This window comes from Martes martes, assembly GCF_963455335.1.
Source record: "Martes martes genome assembly, chromosome: 1".
Taxonomy (NCBI): Eukaryota; Metazoa; Chordata; class Mammalia; order Carnivora; family Mustelidae; genus Martes; species Martes martes.
Window position 1 is genome coordinate 102,420,129 of NC_137888.1, and position 17,037 is coordinate 102,437,165.

A 17,037-nucleotide genomic window follows, 5' to 3' on the forward strand; every position below is an offset into this window, starting at 1 on the left:
GCGATTGTGTCGGAAGGCGAAACGGGCGTTGGCAGCGGCGGGCGGAGCCCAGGACCAGTGATGTAAGGAGTGGAGGGACCCCACTGGGAGCGTCGGTGTTGCACTGTGAGACTCCAGGCGTGTGGGGCGGGGGATCCCAGTCCCCGCCCTGTTTTCCCCGCCCCTCCCCCGCCTCCTTTACGCCCCTCCCCCCTCCTCCCCTCTGGTTGGAAAGTTTCTAGAATCTCTTCCCAGCGGCCTTTGCGGTTCCAACATGGCGGAGCTGACGGTGGAGGTTCGCGGCTCCAACGGGGCTTTCTACAAGGTATTGACCCTGTTGCCGCTTTGTCGGGTGTTCTGGGGGCGAAGGCAGGTTTGGCGGAGGGCTGGTGGTCCCAAAGACTGAGGTTTGGAGTCGAAAAGGGCGGCCAGGCCGAAACCGGGGTTGCTGGGTTCCTCGCTTCTCCCCCCTCCACCCGCGGTTTAACGGTCTCGGGGGCCAGGGCTCCGTTATGTTTTGAAACAACACGTCGGACACCTCTTGTGTTTTCCTACTTATGAACCTTATTTTTGGATGCTAGTGCGGCCCTTGGTGGGCCGGTGAGGAGAAGCCGAGTCGCTGCGGGGCGGCGAGGAGCTCCCTGGGAGCAGGCCTGAGCGCCGGGAGGTTGGGGAGTCGTGAAAGGAGGTGGTGGGATTGTGTGGTCACAGCCGCTCCCCCGCCCCTCGGACTGGGCCGAGCGGGAGCGCCTCGGCCCGCTGCTCCGACCCCTCCCCACCCCTGGGGGGGGGTGCGTCGCGGAATCTTAAGAATTCACCTTTGTATTAAGGTCTGGGTCTAATAAACTTTAGTGTCTGACTAGGAAGCGGGTTCCGAATTGAGGGTTAGGATCGAAGAGAAAACTAGAAAACCTAAGGTGGCGGGTTGAAATATTTTTACGGCCTGGGAAATTGGGCGGCGCCTTAGCCCCTTTATTACGGAAGAAAAGGCTAGAGTTAAAGGCTTTAAAGTAAGATTGAAAAAATGAAATCGATCAGGGAGACTGGTGGGGAGGTGACTAATTTCTTTATATTAGTTATTCAGTGTTTGTGGAAAGAATTGTTGCTTTTTGTTTCTTCCCCACGAGGTTTTTTGTTTGTTTGCACCGGGAGATGCATTATTATGGGATGGGGATTGGAAAACAGAAGAGGAATTCGAGAGTAGAGGAATTCAGTCGGGGCTTCCAGTGTAAGGCGGGGGGGTCACATTACTGAAAATGAAATCCTTTCAGTTTAGTTTTGCCATTGTAACGGTTCCTTGTCCTGATTCTTTCTCCAAAAGTATGTTACAAGATCAATACAAAATCTCCCCAGCTGTGTCTGTCAGTCAATCTTACTAAGTAAGCCAGGATCTCAAATGTTTGAGAGTCCTGGCTATTTTTATGAAGGGCCTCTCTTGATACAGGAGTATTGTGTGTACGCAGAATATATTCTCTCTGGGTTTCATTTCAGCCTACCTTTTGTCCCAAGGGATTTATTTTATTTGGTGGTCGTAATTTCCTCTTGTTAGTGTTGTTTTCGTTTTGTAGGTTACTGATAAGCTGTATGGATTTGGTTTAACTGTCACGTGGTGATAGCATGGTGGGGAGTCACATTTGGCGTCTAAAAGGATCTCCCTAAGCTTTTTACAAGTTGCCTTAGGTGGTCAGCAAAGTAAAAACAGTGACTGCCCGGTGGAAAGGAGGCTTTTTGCTTGACTCCATATAGATTTAATATTTGGTGTCAAAAGATCTAAGTGAAATTTGAGTAGATACTTCATTGACTTCTTACTGAAACCTAGTAGTTGCCTTCTCTGAGCCCAGATATAGTTGTGGCAGGATGCACAAAGAATGGGCTTGCCGTACATTTGCTGTCGAGGGTAGGTAAGGTTCATCATTTTTGCACACTGCCCCCCGTGTAAAAGTTTCATATTCCCACTGTATGGTGATAAAGTTGTGTAATGGATGTATGCTTTTTTCCCCCCTCCTCTAGGAAATTGAAAAATAAATTTTTTTTGCCTTTAGTTATTTCATAGCATGTGGATGGTAGAACATTCCTTTTTTAGTCAAGTATTGGTGTTGATCGCTATAGAAAATACTCATTTCTTATTTTTATTTTGTAAGATTATTTAAGGTTATCAGCTTGAAAGTCTTAAGATTGTTTACAGCATTTTTTTGTTTGGTCGGTTTTTTTTTTTTTTTAAGATTTTATTTTGAGAGTGAGAGAGCAGGAGAGGGGGGCAGGGGGCTCCATCCTAGGACCCAGGGATCTGGACCTGAGCTGAAGGCAGACGCTTAACGGACTGAGCCACCCAGGGGCCTCTGGAGTGGGTCCCCCCCCCCCCATGGTTTTTTAAAAATCAAATTCACAGTGAATGTCCCCGTTTTGGAACTCTGAAGTATTGTTGATCCTTATCCTTACTCTGCAGATTTGTTTGAGCCTACTTAGGCTTTGAGTCATTACTCATTTTTACTTGACAAAGAAAGGTGTACTTTGGCAAAGGTTGGAAGGGATCCTAGCCACATTGTACTAAAATAATTGCACTTGAACGTTTGGAATTTTGTGTCCTACCATAATCCACTTGCACATTGTGGGAACTGGGGTCTTCAGAACTCTGGAAGAGCGAGAATGGTGAGGTGGGAGGAGCCCTGGATTTGAAGTTAGGTAACGGTAAACTGAATTCCCATGTATTTATCTGTGCACGCCTGAGCATGTATTTTCTGTAAAATGAAGGGTTTGAGTTCGTTCATATCCCCAATTTTTTAATCCCATGGAACTGCTTGCTCACTTGGAAAAAAATTGATTTACTGCACAATTATTATTTTTAACTACATGGATTTTTTAGATTAATTTGCATGTGGTAAAATTTACTTTTTCTGGTACGTAATTACATGAGCCTTGGTACATGTGTAACAACCCCCAACACGATGGAGATCAAAGAGTTCCACTGTTCCCCAAATTTCTCTCATGTTCCTTTGTAGTCACCTTCTCTTTTCACCCCCAGATCCTAGAGCGTTTTCCTGTCCCCATAGTTTTGTCTTTGCCAGAATGTCCTATATGTAGATTCATACGGTATGCTGAGTGTTTTGAGTCTGGCTTCTTTCATTTAGCATAGTAGCAATTTAATTTTAAGTAAAATCCTCTAATTTAAACAATAACAGTGGTCAGTGAGGGCATTTTGGAAAGAAAAGTTGCCTTTGAATAACAGCTGTTAACATTTTGGTTTATTCTTTCGGTGGTGTTCTTCAGTGTGCAGGTGATTCTGATTTTCCTCCTTTTCTTCCCTTCCCCCACATACAGACACAGCTGTAAATGCTAATCGCAGTAGAATTTCAAAATCATGGGTTTAGTAGCCTGTATCATTATGCCTTGAGGCAGTACTCTAGACATTTATTAAAGATTTTCTGGTGGAACTGAAACTTCTTGCAGATTAATTGGAACCAGTGAAAAGCTAAAAGAAGATGTGACCTAAAATTAGGATTGTTTAAAAAAAAAAATACTATGTTTTCTTTTTTTTTTTTTTAAACAGTGAATCTGTAGTTTAAGGAGATAAAAGCTTGATGTGCTTCTCTTCACTCTTCAGCTTTGTAAATCTTTGGGAATTGGGAAGAGATGTTAAGTACTTGATAGGGGATATAATTTCATATAAAAATTTGTTTATAGCCTTTTCTACCTAGAGTGAGGCATCTTAGGGTTTACACTATTGGCCATTGAAGGTGCTTTTATTTAAGATAGAATTTACATTTTTTTTTTAAAGATTTTATTTATTTATTTGACGGAGATCACAAGTAGGCAGAGAGGCAGGCAGAGAGAGAGGAGGAAGCAGGCTCCCTGCTGAGCAGAGAGCCCGATGTGGGACTCGATCCCAGGACCCTGGGATCATGACCTGAGCCGAAAGCAGAGGCTTTAACCCACTGAGCCACCCAGGTTCCCTAGAATTTACATTTTATGGTTGTTAGTGTATTTATAGAGTTGTGTGACCATTACCACAACCTTACTTTCGAACATTTCAGTTATCTCCCCAAAACCCTCTGCCCATTTGGAGTCATTAAAATGCTTAGCAACTGATGTGTATGATACTGACTTTGTAATAGCATTCCAGCTTGCATAGCCATGGGCAGAATATAATTTAAGTAGAGGTTGAAAGTAAGTCCCTCAATTTCTGGCTGATATAGAGGAAAGTTTCCATGGTGTTCTAAGGAAATGTGTAATCTCTGAGATGGCTGAGTGAAATTTCAGGCCTTCTGTAGAAGACAGGATTACTTTCAGAGCTCTGCAATTTCTGCTTTGACTGACTACAAATTTCAGAGCGCTACAGTATTTCCAAAATTTCCTGTTACTTTGATATTAAAATGAAATTTGAGAGTAATTCAATTATGCAGTAGGTTTATTAGCATGAATTAATGATGACCTGTAGAATTTTAGTAGAGGAATTTCTTGAGAGTACTGAGTTTTCAAAGTTAGTACTGAATATTGATTTCTTTGTGCAGATTAATAATTGAGGAAAAGATAGATGGTGGCTGCTTTAATATTAGGGACACTGTTAAGTTAAAAACACATTTCCACGTATTTTAAAGATAATTCCTGTTAGGTCCGTTACTAAACGAAACGAGACTGAGACAAAGTGGAAGTTATTTAAAGCTTTATTTTATGCCAAGTATTAGAAATCAGACTGATTGGTCAGGGGAACGAGACTGAAAGTTAAAGTTATGCAAAGCTCTATTCTATGCCAAGTATTAGAAGTCAGACTGGCCAGGGCCGTCTCTGAAGAGAGCGACCACCCCCAGCTTACAGGCTCAAGAATTGACTGACTGACCGGTTAGGGCCGCCTCCGAAGAGAGCGACTCCTCCCCATCTTACAGACTATCTTTTATAGAGCAAAAGTCTGGCCACATATAGGTGGCCAATGAGATTGTAGTCATGTTAGGTCACACGCAGGTGGCCAATTGAGTTACAATTTACCCTATAGTAGCTGTTTGACATAACCTATTACTCTGGTCAGAATTGGTGTTCCAGGTTGGTGCCCACACGGCGGGGTTTACATTCTTTGGTGGTTAGGGAAAAAGTATGTGTGTTTCTTACTGATTGGATGTCTCCACCTGGCCCAACTCGTCCTTGTATTCTGGGCTCTGTTATCAAGAACTGGCCGACCTGGCCTTGTATTCTGGGCTCTGTTATTAGGAACTAGCTGACCATATTTTACTGGTTTCCCAGACTTGCTTCTAAGTAAGTTTCTCTGGGGGGAGGGGGGCAGGGTCACAAACAACAAAATGGCTTTTAACCAAGATGGAGTCGCTCTGGCTAAATAGGTCCTCACAATTCCCAGTTGTACATTTTTTTTTGTTTGATTTTTTTTTAAAGCTTTTATTTATTTATTTGACAGGGAGAAAGAGAGACCACAAGTAGGCAGAGAAGCAGGTAGAGGGGGGAGAGGGAAGCAGGCTCCCTGCTGAGCAGAGGGCCCAACATGGGGCTCCATCCCAGGACCCTGGGATTATGACCTGAGCCAAAGGCAGAGGCTTAACCCACTGAGCCACCCAGGCGCCCCCAGTTGTACATGTTTTAATTGAAATTTTTTTTTTTGGCAAAAGATTTAACTTAATACTGTATGTATGGGGAGTCCACACATGGGAATTCCAAAGATTGCCCTAATCATACATGTTTTAAAATGTGCTTTTATAAAAACATAAAAGAACTAAGATTTAACTGAAAAAGTCACTTAATTTTTAGAAATTAAACTTTTTTGTAATCTTATTTTTGTATCATAAAAGCAATATGTAAGTATGAAAAATCTGAAAACAAAAACGATATAAAAATTTATCTACCTAGAGATATATATTGTCAAGGCCTTGGCTTTATGTACTTAAAAGATACTTTCTTCCATATTTCATGCACTTGTATGTTTCTTGTAACATCACATATCTGTGATGTGCATTTTGTAAGATAATAGTTTGTTTTATAATAGTTTACTGTGTCTGTTACTTGTTAGTCTATGAAGCTTATACTAGTATTTTCTGATTTTGTTCTTTGAAAAGCTCCATGAGATAGGTGTTTTTATTCCCATTTTATATACTAGGAAACTGACAGTAACAAGTAACTTATCCATAAATACACTGGAACTGAAATGAGATTTAACTCGAGGGCTTCTCATTTCCAGTGCCTGATTTAATATAGCATTAGAGGTTCTTCAGAGGAAATCTCAGAGTAGTGGGCATATACATAAGTACTTTTGTTACAAAGACGGGGCAGGGTGCATGGGTGGCTAAGTCTGTTAAGTGCTTTCGGCTCAGGTCATGATATCAGAGTCTTGGGATCCAGCCCCTTTTTGGGCTCCCTTCTCAGCAGGGAGCCTGCTTCTCCTCTTCCCTCTCTCTTCCTCCTTGCTGCTTGTGCTCTCTCAAATAAATAAAATATTAAAAAAAAAACAGACAAAGCAAACACTTGATAATTGAAGAAGCAAGTTCTCTACCACAATGTTAAGGATGTAACACACTAGGTTTTTATTTATTTATTTATTTATTTTCGTAAGTTTTATTCATTTATTTTTAGTTATCTCTGCACCCAACATGGGACTCAAACTCTTGACCCTGAGATCAAGAGTTGTGTGTTCTTCTGACTGAGCCAGCCCGGTACCCCAAACTAGCGTGCCTTTTGTTTTGTTTTAAGATTTTATTCATTTTTAAAAGAGAGATCATGTGAGAGAACACAAGCAGAGATGGGGAGAGGGAGAAGCAGGATCCCCATCCCAGAACCCTGGGATCATGACTTGAGCCAAAGTCATACACTTAACCGATTGAGCCACCATTTTTTTTTTTTTTTAAATAGTGGAAAGGGTGATACGTGTTCCATGAGTGATCCTAATTCTTGAACTAGGTGGTCATAAGACCCTTTTTTTCTTTCATCTGCAGTATTAGGCAGTTTGATTGCTTTTAACAATTTATCTAGTGGTAGTATCTGCTAGGTTCTGTTGCTTAAGGTCCTATCTAGTTCTAAGAAAGCTGTTACTTATTGAGCACTCAGGCTACCTATTAGACTGTGCAGGTACTTTATATGAATTTATCTCATTTAGTTTTCTGAATCACAGTCAAGGGGAGGTAATGTTAACAGCAACTGAGGAAACTGAGGCCAAGTGAATCTAGATCCATAAAATTAATAGGCTGGTTCAAGGTTCAGATTGGTTTTTCAGACTTCAGTAAAATATGACTTTTTAAAATACATACATTTAAAAAAACCCCAAATGCAACATTCTAAAAAACTGAAAATTTACTATTGATGGTAATTCCTACAAGTTTGCTGTGCTGCAGTACACAAGTCAAGAAATTAAGAAAACTGCTAAATATTTAGAAACATTCAATATCAGAAGCTTTAAAATCTTAACTATAGGAGCCCTTCTAAATTTGCAACCTTCATTTTTAGTCTTTATTTTTTGAAGATTTACTTATTTATTTTAAGAGGGAGCAAGCTATGCATGAGTGGGAGGGGCAGAGGGAGAATAGAGATCTCAAGTGGATTCCTTGCTGAGCTGGACGGGGGTGGGGGGGTGGGGGGGTGCTAGATCCCAGGATCCTGAGATCATGACCTAAGCTGAAACCAAGAGTCAGATGCATAATGACTGTACCACCCAGGTGCCCCAACAACCTGGGTTTAAAAAAATACATATATATTTTTTTTCTCAAAAGAGTCCTGTCAGCCATACAAAAATCTGAACAGTTGTATACTGAAGCTAATACTGAGGTGCACTTCAATACACATTCTTAGCAGAACAATTTTCTAAATATACATACACATTCCTCACATTACAGGATAGCTGTTCATCTTCCTTATCATTATCTTCCTCATTCTTCTTTGAGCCTTTCGGCCTGCCAGTGCCCTTTTTTCTCCTTCAAAGTGATTTTCTTTTTTAAGTTCAAATGTATGGCTTATGAAGTTATTAATTACATGCTATTCCTTATAGGCTGTTAATACAGTTGGAATAAAGAGAACTGATTGGGAGGATTCCTGGAGAAGTGATTTGATCTGTGTCTTCACTTGATAAAAATCTGTTCTTTTCAGTGTGGTAGCCACTAGTCACGGGTGAAATGTGCTAGTGTGAATTGAGGTGTGCTTTAATTGTAAAATCTATACTGGATTTCAAAGAGTTAGTATGAAAAAAAAGAATGTAAAACATAATTTTAAAATGGGATTATGTGTTAAAATATTTTGAATATGTTGGATTAAACAATTATTACTGAAGTTAATTTATCTGTTTTTTTTTTTTTTACTTATTTGAATATGGCTGGTAGAAATCTTAAAACTAGGTATATGCTTCAGATTATAGTTTTTTTTTTTTAAAGATTTTATGTATTTATTTGACAGAGAAATCACAAGTAGGCAGAGAGGCAGGCAGAGAGAGAGAGAGAAGGAAGCAGGCTGAGCAGGGAGCCTGATGCGGGGCTCGATCCCAAGACCCTGGGATCATGACCTGAGCTGAAGGCAGAGGCTTAACCCACTGAGCCACCCAGGCGCCCCTTCAAATTATAATTTATGCTAGACATTTATTTATTAGCGATGTAATGATTTTGCCTTCTTTTAAATGATTTTATTTATTTTTTTGACAGAGAGTGAGAGAGGGGACACCAGCAGGGGGAGTGGGAGAGGGAGAAGCAGGCTAAGCAAGGAGCCCGACTTTGGGCTCAGTCCCAGGATTCTGGGATCGTGACCTGAGCCAAAGGCAGACGCTTAAGGATTGAGCCCCCCAGGTGTCCCTAGACAGTTTTTTTTTCTTCTAGATTTTATTTATTTATTAGAGAGAGAGAGAGAGATCACAAGTAGGAAGAGAGGCAGGCAGAGAGAGGAAGGGAAGCAGGCTCCTCCCCGCTGAGCAGAGCCCGATGCGGGGCTCGATCCCAGGACTCTGGGACCATGACCCGAGCCGAAGGCAGAGGCTTTAACCCACTGAGCCACCCAGGCGCCCCCCGTAGACAGTTTTTAAAAAACACTGTTCTCAGTTGTTAGCCTCATATTGCTTGCTGTAGAAAGTATTTTGGGAAATACTTGAAATGCTTTTGTGTATGCATATGCATTTGACCGTTTAACAACATAGGTTTGAACTACATGAATCTTATATGTATAAATGTATTTTTGTCATGATTTTACCACTTTTTTCTGGCTTTATTAGAAGAATACTGTATATATGTGTTTATAGGTTGTTTATGTTATTGGTAATGCTTCTGGTCAACAGTATGCTATTAGTATTAAGTTTTGGGGGGCTCACATGTTAAATGTGGATTTTTTGTTGTGTTGGGGTGGGTACCCCTATCTCCTGTGTTGTTCCAGGGTCAGTGTACATGAAACTTCCAAATATTCCTTTTTTTTTTTAAAAGATTTTATTTATTTATTTGACAGATCACAAGTAGGCAGAGAGGCGGGCAGAGAGGAAGGGAAGCAGGCTCCCCGCTGAGTAGAGAGCCCGATGCCATGCGGGGCTCAGTCCCAGGACCCTGAGATCATGACCCGAGCCGAAGGCAGAGAGTTTAACCCACTGAGGCACCCAGGCTCCCCTTTTTCAAATACTCTTATGATGAGACCCCTCTGGGTAATCTTGCCAACATAGTATTGCGTATTTAAAGGCTTTAGAGGGGCGCCTGGGTGGCTCAGTGGGTTAAAGCCTCTGCCTTCGGCTCGGGTCATGATCTCAGGGTCCTGGGATCGAGCCCTACATCGGGCTCTCTGCTCCGCGGGGAGCTTGCTTCCCCCTCTCTCCCTCTCTGCCTGCCTCTCTGCCTACTTGTGATCTCTATCAAATAAATAAATAAAATCTTTAAAAAAAAAAGGCTTTAGAATATTATCTGGCAGATGTTTATTAGTAGTGAGAGACTTTGATCTGTTAAATTTTCTAATATCAAGTCTTCATAAAGCAGAACAAAATGAATGCAAAGGATTGCTTTGTTGATTCAAATGTATATATTATTTATACATACAACTTTATAGTTTATTTGTTTTATATTAAAAGATGCTGATAGCAGTGGCAAAACTGAGGCAGCATTAAATCTTAGTTAAATATCTGTTGTTTTAACTTGTTTCCTTTACTTTAGCCTCAGCATTTTTTGCCAAGCTTTTTTGGGAGAATGAGTAGAGGTCCCTTCCAGTATTAACTGATGAAGTTTATAGTTATTTTTGGCAGATGAACATGGCATGCATTCCCTGTTGATTTCTTCAAGATCAAGACTCTCAGGCTTTCTTTTCTCTGCATTTCTTACAGGGCTAATTAATCAATAGTAAAACTTTTCTTTCTGTTTTGTAACTTTTTGCTTTTATATGAAATTTTTCAGATTATAGGATGTTTTTCAAGTCTTAAATTTTCCAGTGGCTTGTTATGTGTCTTTAGTGTATAGTAGGGCTTCTGTACGTGTTTGTTGAATGAACAGATGAATCTCTCATTCTTGGCTTTGGGACACACTGATTTGTTTTTAATTTTAGGTAATATAATGGCATACATGCAAAATTAACTTCATTTCTGATTCTAATTTACGCAGTTGAAAAATTCTTTTTAGCTATTAATTAATATATGGACCCTGTTGAGTTTTGGTGTTGTTACAGAACTTTACAGATACCTAGAACTATGGGTAACTTCAGCGCTTTGCAACTGGAAAGTTGTAATAGTTTCAGGTGGCTATGTGGAACCATTAAGTAATTCCATTTCAAGAACTGCTGGATATGTGAAATTAACAAGCCAAGAACATTGATGTACAAGTGTTAGTAGGTACTTATGCATTCTTATGAAATCTTCATATCTTCATTGTCATTTTTTAAAGCTCAGAATAGTTAAATGTTCAATATTAGTGAATGCTAAAGGTTGACTTGGAAATTTTTCCCGTGTTAGAACTTACTCCATAATGTGATAACTTTTCTAACGAAATCAGTAAATTTCTGGACTTTATTTGGAGAACATTTGTCCATTGATTTGAAATGACTTCCACTTGTAGGTTGATTTATGTAGGTGTTCAAAAAAAGTACTGCTTGAAGTTAAGAAATTTGATTGTAGTATTATTTGTGCTTGTTACTGGAATGAAATTACAATTCAAATTTTGTAGGTGTTGTAGGCATCAAACAAACCAGTTTGTTAATTAGAATGTAGATTTGAGATTCCTAGAGATGGAAAAATTAAAAAAAGATAACAGAGTGGTGCTGTATATGTGTGGTTGACAGAATGGTTTCAGATATATTTCAGTTCTTTTAAGAATATGCATACGTAGGCACATGTATAATTTAACATGTAGGCATTAAGTATTCATGAAGTTGCTTTGTTGTAAAATTTTTCCCTTTTTTTCCTTGCTCCCCTTTGCCACATAATCTTCTCTCATTCCCACTCCATTTCAGGTAGGGTTTATAGCCAGGTATACACCCTACTAGATTTTTCTCTGCATTCAGCAATATGGTACATAGGTACATATTCATATACACATGAAGGTTTTTTTCATTACTGCTCTATAAAATAGGATTGTGTTTTGGCTGTTTCCCCTTAAAGTGTAATTTATTTATATTTTTAAAATTAAACTTTTTAAGATTTTAATTTACTTATTTGAGAGTGTGCATACGCAGGAGCAGGGTGTTGGTGGTGGGCAGGTGCAGTGGGAGAGGGAGAAGCAGAAGCAGACTCCCCGCTGAGCAGGGAGCCAGATATAGGGCTCAATCCCAGGACCTTGGGATCATGACCTGAGCTGAAGGCAGATGCTTAACCTACTGAGCTACTACCCAGGTACCCCGTAATTTAGTTTTAAATGGTTACATAATTCATGGCAAGAGTTATGCTATCCAGCCATTCCCCAGTTCATAGACACTCACTTTGTTTACAGTTTTTTGCCACTCCAAATATCTGTTTCCATTGGAGAGGTTTCAAAGAATGGGAAGCTTGGTGGAAGGGAACTTGTCTTTTTTAGCTTTAATGAATGTTAACATTACTTTCCAAAAGGCTTAACCCTTCCTGTTTTCTCTCTCAGTAAATATAAAAGCTGTTCTGTACATCCTTGCCAGAAAATGGGTTCTGTAATCTTTAATTTTGGCCATTCGGTTGGATATAAATGGTTTTCTCAGTGGAACTTTCATTTGCAGATTTTAGATTCCCTCTTGTGAATTTTAATGTTTGTTGGGCATTTTGATTTGCTTTTCCATAAATTGTTGTTTGCCTGTTTTCCTATTGAATGTCTTTTGTCACTTTTTGAGACCTCTTAGGACTCATTTGAGTGCCCCTTCTCATTTAATACCTGTCAACTTTTTGGTATCTCTGGTCATAGAGAAGTTTTATTTTTTACATAGTGAACTGTTTTTTTCTTATCAGGGCTCCAGGGTTTCCAGTCCTGGTTAAATGCAGCATGTGTCATCTTTATACATAGAATTTCTTAAATTTTCTTGTGCATTTAGCTATTTTATCTTCACTACACGAATTATTTTTTAATATTTAGGCAAATGTGCTACTACTGTGTATTAAAAAAAATAATCTGTTTTTAGGTTTTTTTTGTTTTGTTCTTGCATGTGAGGGAATTAGGAGGAGGATGCCTAGCATCCAGGAAAGCTCAGTCTTGTTCAGGGTTGATAGAACCTCCTGAGAATTGCTCCAGAAAGTCTCGAGTGCTCTGGAAAGAATGTAGAGACTCCTTGAAGGAGGACATTGTGACTTGCTTTGTGGCAAGAATACAGCCAGTTAAGAGTTTTATTATCCTTACCTTACTGCCTTTAGCCCTCTTGTTTTACCAATCACATAGTAAGTAGTGGATCTGAGACCCAATCTTAACAGTAAAACTATTGTACTGTAGTGAGATTTTTTTTTTTTTCCTTTCCCTAATGAGTTCTTTCTGTATCTGTTACCTGAATACACAGTCCAGGAACATAACAAAAAATGTTTAATTGTAAATTATTTACATTGCTTGATATAAGAGCACTAGGAAGAAGATTTCTCATGGTATTTTTGGGGAGAGGAGTAGCTTTAAGTACTTTTGGCACTTGAATGTCTTGGTATATCTTAGTTTAAGAAGCTTCGATTCTTTTTGCAAGTTGAGACATGTACAAAATTACTTAGGCAATGGCGATCATCTGTGCTAGGAAGCTCTAAGTTTTTCAGCATAATAGGGTGTCTCATTCAAATTATTATACAGAAGCATTATTTCCTCAGTTCTTGTGAGTATAGTTCATACAGCTAGTACCATTCTAGATGCATGGAAGAGAAGTTAGTTCGTTACCCATCGTGAATGCCTTAGTGATTGGGCTGTATTCTCTTAGAAGCCTGGTTAAAAAATACTGTGCTGTATTCAATTTTATTTTATTTTTACTCTTGTCAAGTGGATTATAACATGTAGAGTGCAAAGCAGGACAAGAGATGATTCTGATTTTTGACATGTTTGATTTGAGGTATGAAAGTGAGCCAATGACAGATGTGTCTCTACAGTTTAAATTGGGGTTAAGAGTCTAAGGAATAGGTTAGTTTTCTATACAGATTTGGGAAGTTAGTGGAAGATCTGTATAATTTCATCTAAAGTGGTATTAGTTCTGAGAGACACTAAGAAGTGTTGTCAGTTAATCTGAGTGATATTTCATACTTATCAAAAGATACCATTATTTTTAAGGTCTTTTAAGTAATCTCTACAGTCAGCTGGGATCAGAAGTACAACCCTGAGGTAAGAGTCGCATGCTCCACCAACTGAGCCATCCATCCAGGACTCCCTGAAAGATGTTTTTTAAATGCTTGAATGAATAAAATGGAAGATATAAACAAAATAAATTGGTGAAAACATCTTCACATTCATGCGATTGTGTTTCTTCTTACAGTATATTCCTCAGTGCCATGGAGAGCATTGATGTTGTAAGCATACTTTAAAAGAGCTCTCTATTATCTCCAGGATTTTCTTGCAAGAATTATCATCTACTCTGCAAGTTTTGGTACTGGTGCTTTCTTGGTTTTATCAGAAGGTGTCAACAGAACAACCTTCTGGTAAGAAACCTTAATCCTTCCTAAAATTGGCCTTCATTGGTTTGCTGAATGAAATGTCATGAGGTTGCAGTCAAGTGCTACAGAAAATTGCAAGCAAACCAACTTTGAACAGGCTTGAACAGTGACATTTATACCCTCATTGCTATGTGGTTATCTGGTGTTCTCTAAGATTTGCCATCAGTTTGTAAGAAGTATCTTGATTTCAGGGATGCTAAATTACTAGATTTAGTATCTAACAAATTGTGCTGGGAAGGTAGACTGGGACCAAAGGATGAAGTCAGTAAATAAATGGATAGTTGATGAAAGGATAATAAGTGATAATGAGATCTGCAGTGGCAGTTCTTGGGGGGAGGGAGGACGGGTGCATGGAAGGACCTGACGTGAATTTTGCATAAATTATGCTATTAACTTTTCCTTTCTCTTGGATTGTTTTCTTTTTTCTTTTCTTTAAGATTATTTATTTATTTATTTGAGAGTAAGAGAGAGCATGAGAGAAAGAAGGTGGTCAAAGGGAGAAGCAGACTCCCCACGGAGCTGGGAGCCCAATGTGGGACTTGATCCCAGGACTTCAGGATCATGACCTGAGCCGAAGGCAGTTACTTAACCAACTGTGCCACCCAGGTGCCCCTTGGGTTTTCATAATTTTTATTCACAACGGTAACTGATGCAGCTGGGGAAAACGGAGAGGTAGCCCATTTAGAGGAAACAGAATTTAACAAACTGAGCCCAGTGTCTTTGTGGAGAATTTATATATATATAAATATATTTCCACATATTTTTAGAAATACAGTATTTTTTTTTTAAATCTTTTTTTTTTTTTTAAGATTTTATTTATTTATTTGACAGACAGAGATCACAAGTAGACAGAGAGGCAGGCAGAGAGAGGGAGGAGGAAGCAGGCTCTCCACAGAGCAGAGAGCCCGATGTGGGGCTCGATCCCAGGACCCTGGGATCATGACCTGAGCCGAAGGCAGAGGCTTAACCCACTGAGCCACCCAGGCGCCCCAAGAAATACAGTATTTTTGTCACAAGTTTGTTTCAGTAATTAAGTCATCAAATGAAATTTTAAAATTTCATAAAAGTTTTAGAAAGACTTTAGAGAGAAAAGCTTTGATAGAAATATTAAAGGTAGAGTGAATCTTATATAAGAATATTTTGAAAGAGGAATGCTGTGTGAGAACTTTTTACCTTTTGCTTAGGAGAATAAGTGTGAACTAGAGATTTTTGATGGATCCTTTTGCTTTTACTACTTGAGACTGCTGTCTCAAAAAACCTACCCTCCTTTTAGGAAGATTGTATGGTTTCTTGCTGGCAGTTTTTGGCTCAGTCTGTTGGCAATCAGTAAACTCTTCTGACAAGAATTTTGAGGTGGCTCAATAGGTTAAGCATCTGTTTTTGACTCAAGTCATGATCCCACGGTCCTAGGATGGAGTCCTGCCTCAGGCTCCCTGCTCTGCCAGGGAGTCTCCTTCTTCCTGTCCCCTTCCCTCTGTCCCTCTCCAAAGCAATCTTTAAAAAAAAAAAAAAAAGAAGAAGAATTTTCAGGGCCTAAATCTTAGGTTTTGGATCTGGGTTTCCAGTCTAAAACCTTAGTTTAAATTGAGGATTCAAGTTGTCTGGTGTCTGGGTGGTGTGCTGAGTATTAAGGTGTTTGAGTTTGTTTTCCTTTTGATGAGGAATGTACATTTTGTGATGTAATGAGTTGCAATTATAGGAGGTTACTAGTGGATTTTTGAGAAATTTAAAGAAATGGCTGAATTTATTTGAAAGGACAGTTACCTTGCCGTCAAAGGAATTTTTCTGGACTAAGCTGTGTTCTTAGTGATTTAGTGGGAAAGTTCTCTTAAAGGATTCATGCATCTTCTTGGATTTGTAAATCACAGTTCAAGCAAGGGTTTTGATAAATTGGTTTTAAACACTAAAATTTTGTTTTATTTTGAGCCTCTTTTGGGTAATATATCTTGCCTTTCCAGTCGTGAAGTGTATCTTGAGGCCCCCCCCCCAAGAACTTTGTCTTAAAAAGGGTTTTTAGGAAAGATGTTTTTATTTATTCAAATTAGTATTGCTACTAAAATTAGCCTTTTGGAATTTAAAAGTACACATCAGGAAAAGCACTTTCAATCATCTGATTGAAAAAGAGTTACTGAGAAGAGCTCCAGAGAGATGAGTGTTTAAATTCAGCATTTATAGCCTCCTAGGTGGTGAATTTGGGGGTTATGTAGATATATGTGGTTTTAGCTTTCCTTTCACTAAAAGGTCTGTAAATGAATTTTTTTTAAAGTAAGCTTTATGGCCAGTGTGGGACTTGAACTCAGAGTCCTGAGGTCCAAGAATCCCTTGCTCTACTGATTGAACCAGCCATGTGCCCCATAGAAATTTTATCTTTAGAATCTGGTAACTTTCCTGTAGACAGGGTCCCTGATTTTTGTCCTTATTTATTGCTATATTTATAATCTTGGTCTTTCAATTCCTGAAATAATCCATACCATGTTTCTTTCTGCTTAACCAATAGGATTTTTTCCCTCCAAGACTGCCCTCATCAAGCTGAAAACCTGTTCTCAGCTCGTTTTCTCTGTCATCAAAAAACCACCACCACCAACAAAAAAAAACACAACTTGCTATCTTGAGTTATTAAGTTAAAATAAATTGTTTTTAAGGCTGTGTTTTGAAAAAAATCAGTTCTTCAAATAGTATTTAGCTTAGGGATTTTTGCTGTTCTCTTTATCTCCTCCCTTACCTTCATTTCACACAGTTTGTGACATTCCTAGGTTTTTACTATGTAACGTTCTACTTGTTGCTTTGTTATGGACAACATTCTGAAGATACTTTGATCACATTTTTGATGTGTTATACTGCCTTGTTGCTTATTGATGATACTTTGTAGTTAAGAATTTCACATATAAACATACAAAGGATCATTTTATAATGATGTTTTGGAATTCGCATGTTTGCATATATGTGGGAAGAGGAAAAAGAAATGTAAAAGATTTTGTTCTGAGAAATACAGGTCCTGGGCAAGATGAATGGTGAATATGAAGAGACAGAATCCCCAAAGGTTGGATTAGAACACAAGGAGG

At 39.1% G+C, this 17,037-nt stretch overlaps 1 protein-coding gene across 8 annotated transcripts in view; it reads left to right on the forward strand.

Annotated features, from left to right (window-relative positions):
- Nucleotides 1-235: 235 nt before the first annotated feature.
- The window catches only part of FXR1 (FMR1 autosomal homolog 1), a 60,310-nt gene continuing 43,508 nt past the window's right edge, over nt 236-17,037 (forward strand). For all 8 annotated transcript variants that reach the window (XM_080804170.1, XM_080804174.1, XM_080804171.1 and 5 more), the window contains exon 1: nt 236-304. In XM_080804170.1, the coding sequence (XP_080660296.1) occupies nt 254-304 (51 nt within the window). In that variant the 5' untranslated portion in view covers nt 236-253. The remainder of the gene's footprint in view (nt 305-17,037) is intronic.